The 15,854-nt window shown below is 40.5% G+C and overlaps 1 protein-coding gene across 2 annotated transcripts in view; it reads left to right on the top strand.

Annotated features, from left to right (window-relative positions):
• The window catches only part of LOC119894199 (carabin-like), an 80,255-nt gene extending 65,227 nt beyond the window's left edge, over window positions 1-15,028 (top strand). For both annotated transcript variants that reach the window (XM_038706794.1, XM_038706795.1), the window contains one exon: window positions 14,489-15,028. In XM_038706794.1, coding sequence (XP_038562722.1) covers window positions 14,489-14,550 — 62 coding nt within the window. In that variant the 3' untranslated portion in view covers window positions 14,551-15,028. The remainder of the gene's footprint in view (window positions 1-14,488) is intronic.
• Window positions 15,029-15,854: the final 826 nt, after the last annotated feature.

The raw sequence follows: 15,854 nt of genomic DNA on the forward strand, positions 1-15,854 counted from the left end.
ACACGCAAACACTCTTTTACACTTGAACACACATTTGCACTACATAAAAATTCCATGCAGTATTTCATACATTTTCTATCTTTGCAAGTTGTCTTTTAATTGTAAGTTACGTGTATTTGTAATTGAACTTTGAACCTTTCACGAGACACGCTGACGAGCAGAAACGCACATACATACAGTATCGTCGCTCTTTGGCATCTTTTCACAGACACAGGGTGTGTAAGGTTCCTTAAGCAAATCCAACCGTGACTAAACTTCCTTTTAAAAGTATGGTAGAAGATTTATTTTTAATCTCTTTCTAATTACATTACAATACTCATGAGCCATAATAGCTTGTAATTGGGATATTCTTGGGAATTACGTGGGAATTATCCAGTGTGTCTTTTAAACCTTGTATATTTGTGTGTATCTGTCAACCAGGGAAACGCTAGTAAATATTTGTTTGGCCCCCCCATGTGTGAGGACAGCAATAGTCTTTGTGTCTTTGTGTGCATGATAAAGTCACTGACACAATTACAGCAATAGTTTTTCCCAGGGCTAAGAAATATGTCCAGTGTGTTACCCTTTGGAATGCATGTGTGAGAGAGAGGTGAGGAGGTAGAAGGAGACAAAAACATGATTCGTATCTGTGCATACTACATGAGCGTGTGTGTGTGTGTGTGTGTGTGTGTGTGTGTGTGTTGGCTGAAGCTTGTCATCTGATCCTCTGGTGTTGTAGGCTGTATGTTCAGCGGTGTGGGAGCCACTCTCCCGTCCTGTACTCACCTTTCATCTCCTCTCCCTGGGGAAATGCTTGCGTACATGTGCACACGTATACACATCCATAATAAGTCCATCTTAACATTACATTACATAACACAATTTTAAATATTTGACCATGTGTTTGTGTAACCTGGTTGTTCATATGTGTACTGATGTGCCTTTGAGTTGTGCAGGCCTCATGTGTCGACACGTGATACTAAATAAATGCAGTTTATTGCCATATGCATGTGCATTTTAAAATTAATCAGGCAAACCCAAGCTCATGCATGAATGTGCTACATACACAAACACACACACACACACACCACCTCTGTCTTTTGTTGAGGGAATTGTTAAGATGCAGGTGTAGTTGTGTTATGTAACCAGGTAGTGAGGATACAGGACGGATGAATGATCAAACACACACACACACACAGCTCATGCTATTTAATGAAACAAAGGGACAGGGAAAGCGTTAGCGCAGCACTTAGACCAGCCGAGTGACACCTTAACCCCCCTGACTACCACAAACAAATCACCCATGGCTTCAGTCACTGTTTAATGTATAGTAGTTTAACAAAGAAAATCATAAAAAACAATTATAAACTAACATTATGTCTTTTTATTGTACACTGCTCAAAAAAATAAAGGGAACACTTAAACAACACAATGTAACTCCAAGTCAATCACACTCCTGTGAAACTGTCCACTCAGGAAGCAACACTGACTGACAGTCAGTTTCACATGCTGTTGTGCAAATGGAATAGACAACAGGTGGAAATTATAGGCAATCAGCAAGACACCCCCAATAAAGGAGTGGTTCTGCAGGTGGTGACCACAGACCCCTTCTCAGTTCCTATGCTTCCTGGCTGATGTTTTGGTCACTTTTGAATGCTGGCGGTGCTTTCACTCTAGTGGTAGCATGAGACGGAGTCTACAACCCACACAAGTGGCTCAGCTAGTGCAGCTCATCCAGGATGGCACATCAATGCGAGCTGTGGCCAGAAGGTTTGCTGTGTCTGTCAGCGTAGTGTCCAGAGCATGGAGGCGCTACCAGGAGACAGGCCAGTACATCAGGAGACGTGGAGGAGGCCGTAGGAGGGCAACAACCCAGCAGCAGGACCGCTACCTCCGCCTTTGTGCAAGGAGGAGCAGGAGGAGCACTGCCAGAGCCCTGCAAAATGACCTCCAGCAGGCCACAAATGTGCATGTGTCTGCTCAAACGGTCAGAAACAGACTCCATGAGGGTGGTATGAGGGCCCGACGTCCAGTGATTGGCCCTGGGTTCCTCCTAATGCAAGACAATGCTAGACCTCATGTGGCTGGAGTGTGTCAGCAGTTCCTGCAAGAGGAAGGCATTGATGCTATGGACTGGCCCGCCCGTTCCCCAGACCTGAATCCAATTGAGCTCATCTGGGACATCATGTCTCGCTCCATCCACCAACGCCATGTTGCACCACAGACTGTCCAGGAGTTGGTGGATGCCTCATCAGAAGCATGTCCATGCATTAGAGGGAGGTCATACAGACACGTGGAGGCCACACACACTACTGAGCCTCATTTTGACTTGTTTTAAGGACATTACATCAAAGTTGGATCGGCCTGTAGTGTGGTTTTCCACTTTGATTTTGAGTGTGACTCCAAATCCAGACCTCCATGGGTTGATAAATTTGATTTCCATTGATCATTTTTGTGTGATTTTGTTGTCAGCACATTCAACTATGTAAAGAGAAAGGAGTATTTAATGAGATTAAATTCATTCATTCAGATCTAGGATGTGTTATTTTAGTGTTCCCTTTATTTTTTTGAGCAGTGTATAATCTCTGGTCCCCCTTAAACTGCATATGCCTCTCTGCCAAGCAGACAGAGTGACTGAGACAGCGATGTGACCTGGGCTCTGTTTCAGAAAGCAGGCTTAACAAAGCTTAGACCTGAGCTCTGAGTTGACTGAGCCTGAGGTGGGAAACTCTACAGAACAGCTGATCAGAATAAGTTCAATCAACTCAGAGTATGCTGAACCTGATGGAAGCGCGTACGTGGGGATGAAAAAAAGCCATCATCACTGGAGCTCTGATACTACAATTCACTATGGCAACGAGTCAAGAAAGGCAGAGCCTCCATTTTAATCGGGTGGAGCTAGAAATAAGAATGCGTGACAATGTGGACCTAAAACGCAGGAGTGGAGAAAGGATCAATATGTTAACATTAGTACTTTTTATACAGCGTCGCTCATTCATCATTTACCAGACTGGAATTAATGATAAAGTGCTGGAATTCTCCTATAGGCCATTACATTCAATTTTAAATAGGAAGGCTGTATTTAATAAGCTGTAACTTGACGGGAAATACAGAGATATTTAGAATATAGAAATAGAAATATCAGAATATTTCTGAGATACTGATTTTGGGGTTTTTTTAGTTGTCAGTTATAATCATCAAAATTAAAAGGAATGAACACTTGAAATATGTGGAGTTAATGGAATTACAGAAATAAATCAACTTTTTGATGATATTCTAATTATATGACCAGCACCTGTATGTATAGGCCTAGATCAAATGTAAGACACCATTTACTCATGAACCTATGGTTGTAAAGTCACTGTCACACCCAGTAGGTTAGCCTATTTGCCTAATGTTTTATTTATTTTTTTTGCAGTGGAAAATGTGTCTATAGGTTCAAACTGACAAAAAGTTTAAACCTCCTTCCGAGGAGGTTAGGTTCACAGCATCAGTTGCCGGAGTTACTGATCTAGGGTTTATCTGATCTTGCTCCCTGAAACAGAAAACACAGAGTTTCCCTCATCTCAGGCTTAACATACTCAGAATTTTCACTAATCGCGCTTTCTGAAACGGGGCCCTGGTTGTTATTACGTTTTTATATTATGAGCGGCATTCAGATCTTGATTTAGAATTTGAATGTCAGTGTAATGAACGAAGCTTTGAAGCGGGGGTTTTTGTGTGTGTGACAATAGTACAAACTGAAAATAGACTTTGGGCTCATGAACCCATTATTTAATGCATAGATGTTGAGAGAGCTGCCCTGATCTCAGCTGCACTCCCCTTTTAAATGATGGAGGCTGAAGATCTGGGATGTTAATTTGTTCTGAATTCTTTATAGTATGCGTTTATATTTTCATGTCTGTTTTGCTGAAGACAGGGTAAACTTGTTTGCACCTCACTGGCAATTTAATTATATTAACACACTGTGATGTTTTGCACACAATGTTCTTAAAACCTGTTGCGTAATGTGACAGGCACAAAAAAAACTGGTCTGGTTTTAACTTGGTTGTTATTCCTGTAACAACAAACAAGTAAGCGATAATCACGTTGTGCTCAGCTGCTATGAGATATCACTGGTTTAATTGATAATGACAGTAAATATCATCACTGCCCTATTTTGGCATTGATGGTTTTATTTTTACTTCAGCAAATAAGCATGTGTGTTCTCCACTTTGTGTTTAGCCCTGTTCTCTTGACACACTACACCGCTCTAATCTTAATCATTCATGACATCACTCCAGATTTCCCAGCGATGCCAGGCTGTTGTTTGGGGGTGTGTGTGTGTGTGTGTGTGTGTAAGTAAGTGTGTAAGGTGACTGTAACTGCAGCATGCTTTACCCATGTGAATGATAACATCCTTCAGGTCACACACGAGTGAAAGAGGCAAGACTCGCACTGATATCCCACACCATGGTGTTTGTTTGATCAAAGACTCAGCCCCAGGCCTCACAGAAACACAGGCTTAGGGTTGACACTGTCTTAAAGAAGTAGAGAGTCTGAGTGGTTTTAAAGAGAAATAAAATAGCAGAGGTGAATTGACTGTTTGAACTATGGCTGAACTTAATTTCCCCTTTTGTTTCCGTGCATACGTCAACTACAGTTTGGAGTCTAAATGACAGTTTTTGTTTCCAAGTCATTGTTGTACTCATTATATACCTTCCTGGACTTTTTAAGCCCCTTCACTACAGTTTAAACCTGAATATTTCTACTTGAATTCAAACCTGACCACCGTGGGTAAAGCCTTATTATATTAAGCCTATCACATAATTATATTCTAACTTGTACATGACTTCCAAGGGTTAAGTTTTACACTGAGAGGGGGTCAGTCTCAAGGCAGAGGTACAGCATTAGTGATTGGCAGCTTTGGCCCACGCCTTGCTGTTTATCTAGAGAGGTGAACAAAAGCTAACAGGTATAAATGTAAAAGTGAGTGAACCATGAGTAGACCACACCTCGCTGTTTTTCTAAGAGCTGAATGGAAAGGGTTCCCCCCATGCCTGCAGTAAAGGGAAGTAATAAATTGAATAGATTGAAAATAAATTGCTCTGCGAGGTACACTCATTGTTTTTCTTCCAGTGGAACAAAGGGGACTGTCATTCCTGATAGAAAAATTGCGAATAAATAGGTGTTGAGATTTCACCTAGACACTTATCATAAATGTTTGCTTACCTACAGAAAGGGTTGGTTTGCCATTCATTGCTTTAAAGGCCAAAGTTAATGACTGTCAGGGAAAATGCCTTCAAGGTTAAAGTATAAAAGTGAATAGAGCGAGGATAAATGGACAATGCAGATTCTAAATCCTCTGATGCAAAGGGAATGAGGATATTTTGTGCGCAGATATTCATTCAAAATTCCAGGATTTTTTGTCACATGCTCATATTTCTGTGAATTGCAGGGCTGGCATACTCTGGAGAATTTGCTGAAAGGTCAGCATGCAGTAATAATAGTCTGATAGCAACTTGGATTGTACGTCTCAGCCTGCAGGACGCCTTGTATTCCTGCACATCTATGACAGCAAATCCTGAGACATAAGCAGCAGCCGCACAGCCACCAAAAGCAACAATATTGATGATATTGGTGGCAAGCATTGGAATAAAGTAACGTTACATGTATTCATCCTGATCTGTTCTGTATGCGACTTCCTCAGTTTGGTACGCCCTGTGACCCAAATAATTACTGTCAAAACAGCCTATCGCACACTTGGAAAAGAAATTCAAGAGGGCATATTTTCTCCGGAACGTTTTGACAGACCAGAGCTGAAGGATCCTCCCATGACTTTTAGATTTGGTGTGTGGGAGCATTAGTTATGGTTTCTCTTTGAGTAAAAGTGTAAATTTGGGCAACAATTAGTGTAACTGTATGCCGATACTGTTCAACTGGAGTCTGGTATATCTGTGGAAACACTTGAAACATGTCACTTTCGATGGTATCACCTGAATATGTCGATTGGCAGAATAAAACAAAAACAGACTGGAAGGATGAGTCCTCTTCCCACTTTGCAAATTTGGATATGTGATCATACTGGTCGTAGATCTAGGTTTGCTCACATCCTAAAACAAGATGTAGAACATAGTAAACATTTTACCTGCTGATGATGTTAGCGTTATCACAAAGCACCACTGTGCAGCTTCACAGTGCTGCTAGCATGGCTTTATGGCTGTTTCTTATTTGATTGTTTTGTGTTTGTATCAACAGCCAGGCTATTTGAAAGAAATAAAGGGACAATAAGTTGGCACTAATAGCAATCTGACAAAGGAAAGAGCCTCAAACACAGAATTTCAAACACAATCAATGAAACATCCAGTGAGAAAGAGATGTGATTGTATATGTGACAAGCAAAACTGAACTGGTTTGAGAAATTCTAAATGATTGTACACAGATGTATACAGATATTCCCCTCAAACGTCTGGAGTTCATGCAGTTCAGGAGGAAGTGGGAAGAGACAGACGTGAATGTGCTTATAATGCCCCCATCTCCTTGAGTTTATGTAAGAATCTGACATAAAGCTGCCCTGTGGCAGCAGTGGGAAAGGTACAAGTGAACTTGCCTGTTTCTTATTACAAACATGATTAATAAGATTTTATCTACAGGCCTAGGGTTGTAACGTCGGAAATGTAGTAAATGTTCATTTGAAATACAATCACAGAGATCCTGTTAAGGGAACAGTGGAAGCAGTTACAGATATCCACTCACTCTGTTCCTACCCTGATCTACATTCACTTGCTTTAAATGAACTGTCATGCTTAAAGTCTTTAGTAACTTCCAGCACTTCCTCGAGCCCGTATCTAAGATTTTATCTGATATCTGCTGTGTCTTACTGGGAACACCTGCTGGGAACAGGATGAGGGAGATGGGGTTGTAAAGGTTGGTGGTGAATGACTAGTCTATTGTCTCTATATGTGAAAGGCAGAGCTTGTCACTGAGTTGTCAGATGAACATATCCAGGTTAAACAAAAAGAACACAGGCCAGGTAGCAAAGCTGTGAACTTACAGCCTCAGTGTGTTCTCTTTCTAAATTAAAGTACCATCAAAGGAGAGCCAGATATGTTAACCCCACCCCCCCCCACTGCATTTCACGTAATGAGTTAGCAGCAGTCCCGCCTTTTTCCCTCTGACAGAGGATGTTTGAGTTCAGCTCTCACCTTGGGTCATTTTCTCTTCAGTCATTTGTTGTGACACATGTTTGACAGTAGCTGAGGTAAAGTTAGCTTCCAATTTCATCTACCGTAAAACTTCAGTTAATAGCCGAGTCCCAAATAGCCGCCTACCTCCTTTACTGGCCTGGTGTGGGAACACATTTTGACAAATAAACGTCTGACTTAATTAAACACGTGGTCTGGTTTTTATAGAAGTTCTTTGGATGTATAAAACCTCTTAAACCCCACGGGGTCTCCCGCTTTAGCTGCTTCTAAGCTGTTTGTTTGTTAATACAAATATTAATGTTGAAACGTATGATCAATATGGACATGCTGAACATCATTAATTCGTTTAGATTCTCCACAATACCAATAGTTCATTTAACAGAAACAACAAGACCCAAAGTGTGATTCTTCTAGATTTACCAGTGTAACCTGCATGGCTACAAGAGAGGAAAAGTGCTGACTCATGTTAACTTTGAAGCGCTCGTTAAATCTTGATTATTTAATATATCCCTTTAGTCGGTCCACCCATCAAAAGAATCAAAACAGCTTTTCAGAAAAATGAATCCAAGTTGTGAAACCTGTCACGTGAAGTCCATCGCTCTCTGTCTGCTAACTTTTCACATCCTGCAGCGTGTTGTTGTTGTTTTCGTGAGGTTGCTGCCTTCAAAATGAAAGCCATGAGCAGTCTGTCGGAGCTAGATCAAATGAAGTGTATTTGATCATTTTTACATAAGTATTATTCTGTTTGAAATAAATAATCTGTTTCATAGTAGTTTCAGTTTTGTGCAAAAAGAATTAAAGGCCTGTCCCAGATGGACGCCTGTCCCAAATACAGGCAGGGTCAATTCAGTGATTTTTAGCAAATAAAAGCCCGGGCTATTATTCAAAGTTTTACGGTATATTAAAGTCACGGTATATATTCATATACAGTATGACTGCAAAAGGTAATTTCATAAGTAAAGCACAGTCTTGAGCGTTGCTATTTGTAGTTAAGTATTAGGATAGAAAATTACAGAGTCTTGTCATTAAAGGTTTAGATGTTTATACAGTACTTCTCTGGGGGAAACAATTCAAACACTCCAATGAATTATAAAATGATAATAAAAACAATATATGGTGATAAAATTATGTTTAATTTCATCATTGTAAACTAAGACTTTGGGCTTTATTAACTTGATACAGGGATTTTTCACCATCTCTGTAAATTTTATTAGACCAAACAATTACTCCACTGATAAAGTAAAAGATTCAGCTGATTAATCAATGATGAAAATAATAGTTAGCTGTGGTCTAATCAATTTGGCTTGTTTACACTAAACAATTTTAAGCTCAATTTGCAAGTTGCCGAGCTTTTCCGAACACCACCTCGACTTCAAGACTCCTGTTAAAAGACAGCAAGTCGTGTAGTCTGAACAGCACAGTAAACATGCCGATGTTGACAGTCGTGTCGTCTGCACTAAGCATTATGGATAGTGCCATACCGCAGTTACACACTGTTCCTCAGAAGTGAATTGGCCCCTGGTGTCAGGTGTCACTTGTGCATCTCTGTGCAAGAATTTTGTTAGGCACAAAAGAGCTGAGTAACTGAGCCCAGTCTGTATGACTTGCTGAATCACTGCAAAGGAAATAGTTTTACTGGTGCAGCACATTATGTCTCTTCAGCTTTCTTCTTCTCCTTACAATGTAATTTTAATTATGCATGCGGAATTTCTGCTGCAGAGAGGTAATAATCACTCTCCTTGTTCACATGTGTACTGCCCACACCTGTCTGTATATCTACACGTGTATTCATATATGTAATGCGTATGCTGTACATACATCTTTTGTGTGTGTAACCATTCGCTCTTATATGCCCTGATTGAGTGTGTGTGTGTGTGTGTGTGTGTGTGTGCACTCTCACACAGCCTCTAAGAAACAGAAGCAACCTGAGATCACTTCAGCTGACTGATGTTACCTGGCTAACACTGTCCCATTACTGTACCAGGCACACAGTAGAGAAGAACCCCGTTCACCTGACTATGTTACTCAGCCATCTTGTCTAAATGATTTCCACCCCACTGTAGCTTGGCCTCAACTTGACACCCAGTTTAAATGTTTTAGCAGTTCCATTGTCCATCCTTATGACCGGGGAGCAAACTCCTGTGCGCTCTACATCAGTGACAAATATGGGGCCAGATGGAATCATACATCAATCTGTCAGGCCTCGACACGTCAGGAGAGCTCATTGTGCTCGCTTTTAAGCCAACATCCTCTGATACAAATGCATTTTATCTGCATTGTTTTCTTACGGTCTGCAGGATGGGGGATGTTTTTAACAGATGGATTGTAGATATTAATTATGACTCTCACCTCAGCAGATCTAAAGTTGAACCATATCTCTGGTTTATGATCATTAGTGGGCAGGATCCTAAGGCTGACATTTTGAATGAATGCATGAATGCTTTTTGTAAACAAGAAGGTCGCACCTCTCTGTATCTTTTGCATACTGTAAATGCAGATGTGCAATCGAAATAGTAAATCCTGAACTTCCTTCTTGTGTGTTTGATGTGGCTTTCTGGCTAAGGCATCAATGGGCAAAGTAGGAAGGACTCGCATGCCTCCACCAGCCAGTTTTGGTCAAGGTTTTATGTTGTCTGAGCGTTTTATTTTAGCTTAAGTTTACAATGAATTTAATCTTATTTAACTTTAAGTTTAAACTTTATTCATGTGTGATTCCCTTTGTTCTCCCTGACTCTGAGTCAGTATGGGACAACATGAGAGCTCATCTGGGATCTGAACCCCAGGACCTCTGGTACCCAAAGCAAGAATCATACCTCACTCAAAACCACTCAAACGTTGTTAGGATTCATCCTCTGGGGATCATGAATGTCTGTACAAATTTTTGTGCCAATGCATCTGGTAGATTTTGAGATATTTCACAGTACAAGAGAAAACTTTGACCTGCTGGTGGTGCTACTAGAAAAGTCGGGGGATCTCCAAAGTCACCAGAGTCCGTCCTCTGGTCACCATAGATATCTGTACAAAATTACATCACAATCCATGCAATAGTAGGATTTATCCTATCGATGAATCTCATTTCAACCTGTACCAAGATATTTCACTCTGTACCAAAGTGTTGGACAGATTGACCAACCAGCAGGCAGACCGACACAGCATCCCTAGAGCCATGCCACTTGCATGGCTAAGAACAATTTAGTTTTACAGGGAGTTATGTGCTGTAACTACTTCTACTACTACTACTCACAGTAAGGTGCAGTTACCTATTGTTTTACTGTGTACAGAGCCAGACTAGCTGTTTCCCCCCGCTTCCATTCTTTATGCTAAGCTAAGCGTCTCTCAGCTCCATATTTGTCATAGGCATGAGAGTAGTATCGATCTTCTCATGCGTGCACACTAGTATGGTTTTTCAGTTAAGCACCTTTTTCGTAACATGAGTGATGGATGTGATCGCAGGAGTGAAGGGGCTGTATAGAGACTGAAGGTAGATGTTGCCAGGAGGGATGTTTCTATCTCCCTCCCCCTTAACTGGAGAAAACTGCACCTGCATCACGCTAAGTGTACACACACTAAACAGATCATCACGCATGCAGGTTGTGCTCCAGTGATTATGTGAGAGCATTTCTGTGTGGTGGCTACAAAGGTGTCTTTTGCTTTCTCTTGTTTAGTCGTGCTTGTGTGTGGGTGGCAGGGGGTGTGTTATTCTCCAACTGGTCTGTGTTGGTTTTCACTTTGAGAATACGTGCAGCTTCATTTCTCCCTAGACTTTCTTTGGGTGATTGGGTGAAAATGTGATTATTCAAGTTCATTTAAAGGCTGTGGACTGAATAGTGTGGGGCCCACCTCGCTGGTTCCTCCATAGGCTTCTGCTGCTTGGTGGCAATGACTGACTTGGCAATCCGCTTGTATGGCGTGGGGCTGGTGTCAAGGAGCACCATTAGCATAGTGTCAATTCTTCCATTGAATTATCTACATAGACTTGCATTGTAGGAAGGCCAGACTGAAGGCTGGCTACAGTGAATGGCTGTTTACTATCAAGTTGGGTCTGTCTCCAACCACATGCAGCTAAAGCCACCGTAGCTAACCTGCTCAGGGTAATCGCTGCACACTCGCACTGACTCAAACACACAATGAAACACACACACTCAAAAAGGAACATACTTCCACAGACACACTCGTATCTCTCTTTCAGGCACATGTGCTCCCTCACGTCACAGTCAGACATTTTAATCCAAGAAACAGAAGTGGTGTTTATGTCATGTGGAGTTGACGCACGCTGAGCTATAAGTGGTTGATGGAGCAGAGTAAAGCTGCTCTGACAATAAAGATGAGTTCACTGTGAGTCCAAAAAAAAGCTGTCATATGTAATGTTATGGACAATTTTTGCTTCATGGTGAAATGACCTGATTCAGGGGTCCACAAGCGCACACATAAACTTGCTTCACTACGAGTAGATGTTTTAGATAATTATCAAGCGTTTGACTCACATCCAGGAATAACAATTGTGGCCGATTCTGCCTTAAGCTGAAAGCGTTTCCAGTGTTTTGGGCGGCCCGATTACTTACAAAGTCAATGCAAAGATGCAAATTTGCTCCGGGCGGTGCGGAGGATGCGTTTGTTGCGTCACTCTAGTTAAACATTTTCAACTTGAGCGAGAAATTCGCTTTACACTATGTTGCGAAAGCAGCAGTGAGTTTGTCGTCACGGACAGCTTCAGAGTGTTGTTTGGAGAGGACCAGGCAGAGCGGGGGAGTGGCATGCCGCTGGCCGACGGAGAGCTGCTGAAGTACAGGGAAGTGTAGGAGAAGGAGCATTGCTGTAGCTTTTGGACAAATAAACACCCTTAGTCTGTCTGGATTATGCTCTGACAACTACGCCATTTGCTCACAGGAGGAACTTGGAGTAAACTGCTTTTATTAAATTAGCTTTTTACTTTAGTTTTTGGGATTACAACGTTGATTTATCTTCACTCGAGCTTCTCAGCAACGAGCTTCTGTACACATCCGATACCACTGTCGTTATTCGCGTCGGTTGGCAACCAGAGCTCTGTTGGACTAAAACTGTACATTCAACGGAGAAAAGAAAGCGAGAAAGTTGAACTAGCTGATGAGCATAGCCCTAGGGCTGGACGATATGGCTAAAATTGTATCACAATAAAAAGTTTCATATCTTTTGATATCGATAATTATCACAATAAGTATCAAATCGTTATTTCTTTCCAGTTTAAAGGCTGATTTTTGTTCCTGAGTGAAAGTTGAAGAAACCTGGGCCCGTTTTTATCAAGCTTCTCAGAATTACTCATAAGAACACTGCTAAGAATTGACTTAAGAGTAAAAAACTTCCTGGCTCAAAGCTGTGCTTAAAAGTTAGTTATCAAGCATCGTAGTCCTAATTTGAGTGAAGTGTAGGACTAAATCTTAAGCGTCAGTCTTAGTGCTGATTCATGACACTGTGCTGTGCTGCAAACAGGATTTTGGATGACGATGTTGCCAAGGACCAATCACTGAAGAGATTTCCTTCTTTAAGAATATTCTACACTATTCTACTATATAGGCCTACACATTAATAAATGAAAGATAAAAAAAGTTTATCTTTAAATGTGCTCCTGTATTGCTGGCTTTATGAACTGTGTTTATTTCTTTCAAATTTAGGGGGTGTTGTTGGGAAGTCGATGAAAAGTGTGACAGTGTGTGGAGCTGTAAGAGCTAAGATTGTTTCCATAATAATTCTGCTTTTTGATGGTTGTGATAGCCAAAATCATCAGCATTTCCACGTTTGCCCTGTGGCAAATAAATGAAGCGTCATCACAACCTTCAGTGTAGCTGAAAACGCATTACTGCGTAAAGTCAGTGGTGAGATGACGTCCCTCACCAACTCGCTGACAAAGTTTATGCCTCGGCTGTCCGACCCCGTCTTATTATCTTAAGTTTAAAAGTAGGAGTAAATTTCATGAATTCTCAGCACTTAAGACTAAAATGGCACTTTGAGAAGCTTGATAAAAACCAGCCCTGATGGTTAATTGTGGTTTAAACTCTTCTTTATGGTCAACACTTGTAGATCACTTCACAAATCTGAGGTGAAACATTCAAAAACATTATGATAAAATCTTTGTCAAAACATATGCCCAAATAAGCTCCATTCAGAAAACAAACATTTAAAAAGTTGTTGTCATGTAGTCTTGCCTACAGACCTGACAAAGCATGAATTAACATGTCTAACAAATCAGCATCATATTGTTATTTCAGCATCAGTTTGATCCATTTACTGCAATTAAATCACAGCAACATGTTTACTTTGGTTCATATACCTTTAGTATTCGCAGGTTGTGTTTATGTGCTTATCGCGTTGTGTGAACAGTCAGCAGTTGTCTAGTGATAAAAACTAACGCGAGGAAAGCGTTACGAGTAGTGTGTGTGTGTGTGTGTGTTTTCACATTGCTGTTTTCCTACAGATTAAAAATTGACTGGATAACTTGGGTGTGTTCCCAAATGTTTGTGGTTTATTGGTACAAACATTTTGCAGAATGTGAATGTTGGTCCAGTGTCCAAGGAACTATGTTATAAAAACAAATACAAAAAAAAACATAACCAATAACTTCATGAGCACAGGGACTTCTCCAGTGGTTTAAAATAGGAAATTACAAATAAATATGTTATTATCTAGTGACTTTCAACCAAAAATGCTTCTGAAACAAATTGCCTACCCAGCTTTAAATATGCAATAAAGTGAAGTCAATCAAATCACACAAACATCTACAGCTGAGTGTAGCAGTCAAAGTATAGAACATACAGCATCAGTTGCTTTACTATTATTTGTTTCTTTATTATTGTACTGCTTTGTCTAGAGCCATGGCATCAAGAACCAACTGCAAAATATTTTAATCCAGGGATTCATTAAGAGCCATTCTTTGATTCTGCTTATAGAGTCCTGAAAGTGAAGCATGGACCTTCTGCGTTCCCATCCACATTGCCACATTGTGTTTTTGATTTGCACAGTCATACTCAAAATGCTCTGCTATCTGCTTATGTTAATATGTCCAACTCAAGTAAACGCCAGTAAAAAAAGCAAACAATCACCGATGGCATTACATAATAAACAACTTTTCTTTATTTGAACGTTTAACCAAAAGGAAACACAACCTCCTCATTTTTCTGATGAAAATAAAGTTGTTGTTCCCTTCTTTTTACTCAAATAATGTGAAGGGTTTGTAAAATTGCTGTTTCTAAGAAGAATCAAAATAGATTAAATCAATCTATATCCAATTATATTTTCCTGTATTTCTTCTCTGAAGTCATTTATTTGCCCTCCTCCCTGTCTTTCTCTTTCAGGGAGTTGTCTTCCAGACATCAGACCAGCATCCCATTCAGGAATCCCAGAGAGTCCAAGCTGATCTGACTCTAAAGAAGGGAGAGGAACACGATGGAACAAGTGAAGTGATAAAATGCACTAAATGTTTACATTAAAGAGGAAACCACAGTAGTTATGTAAATCAGTCTAGGACCCAGATGAGTTAATGAGTTAAATAAAGACCCGATCAAGTTGCTGCAAATGTCATGTTGCATGCAGATCATCTGAAGTTGCTGCTTGTTATTTAGTACTGTAAAACCAGATTTCTACATGACTACTAAGCCAAGTGAACAGAGAGTTCCAGTAAAGAGTAAAGAGAGAGTAAATCTTGATACTGCTTATGTTTTCAATATATTGCATTGGTGTGTGCACACGTGCATGTAGCCAAGACCTTTTTTGACCGTCTTTTGTACGGCGCTGGTGCTGTTTGTTTTTCCAGTTGACCCATAAATGCTTAACCATGACTCTGTTTTTATTGTCTTACATATTTGGCACTAATAAAGTATTGATATTCTTTTTAATGGTGACTTGTTTATTTAAGAGGATGCCTGTCCTGAGCTGCAGGGTGAGTGTGGTGATAGCCGTGTGTGTGTGTGTGTGTGTGTGTGTGTGTGTGTGTGTGTGTGAGTGATTTGGTATAATGAGTCAGTTTTTCATTGGGCTTCCAAAACCGCAGTCGTAGCATGTAATTATCTTGAGTCGAGGTTGGAACTTCTTATATCAAATCATTCCCAGCTGGATAGTGTTGGCAGTTCTCAGAGTCTCTTTTGTTGTGTTTAATACATTTTAATTGAGTGAAAAAGATTCATGCTGTTGAATTTCAAATGTCACCAATGATCTCTGTTTCTGTCCTCTCCTGGAAGCAGGGACAGAAGTAGTCGGATGATGTTGTAGCACTACAAAACATTACAGAGGAGTTCTGGGTGGATAGTTGGCTGCACCGTCTGAATTGGTGATACTCGTTCACGCCTCCAATGTGACAAGCAGTCAATGTCGGTTTCTTATAACAAGGACAACATTCCTTAACTGACATCAAAGGAGGAATTTTTCTGAGCACTTGAAGAGCTTCTTGTCTATAATGTCGTGTTCATGTTAAGTGAACACTTTCTGTGACTGATTTAAAAAACTGTCCTTACTCATACAGGATATCTACTTACAGTTACTGTGGTTTTGGAAGCCGAATGGAAATTTGAACATCTGCAGTCCGTAACAACAGGGTGAACTCCATCAGCTGATGAAGATCATGGGATTTGATCAAAAGCTCAAGAACAGCCACTAAATGGAGCTTGTGGTCAGATTGTTTTCTCAACTGCTGCTTCCAAGTAATAAACTTTGAACCTCATTTAA

Source organism: Micropterus salmoides, unplaced genomic scaffold (genome assembly GCF_014851395.1).
Source record: "Micropterus salmoides isolate LMB-PRFRI ecotype aquatic unplaced genomic scaffold, ASM1485139v1 Ms_hic_scaffold_8, whole genome shotgun sequence".
NCBI classification, from domain to species: domain Eukaryota; kingdom Metazoa; phylum Chordata; class Actinopteri; order Centrarchiformes; family Centrarchidae; genus Micropterus; species Micropterus salmoides.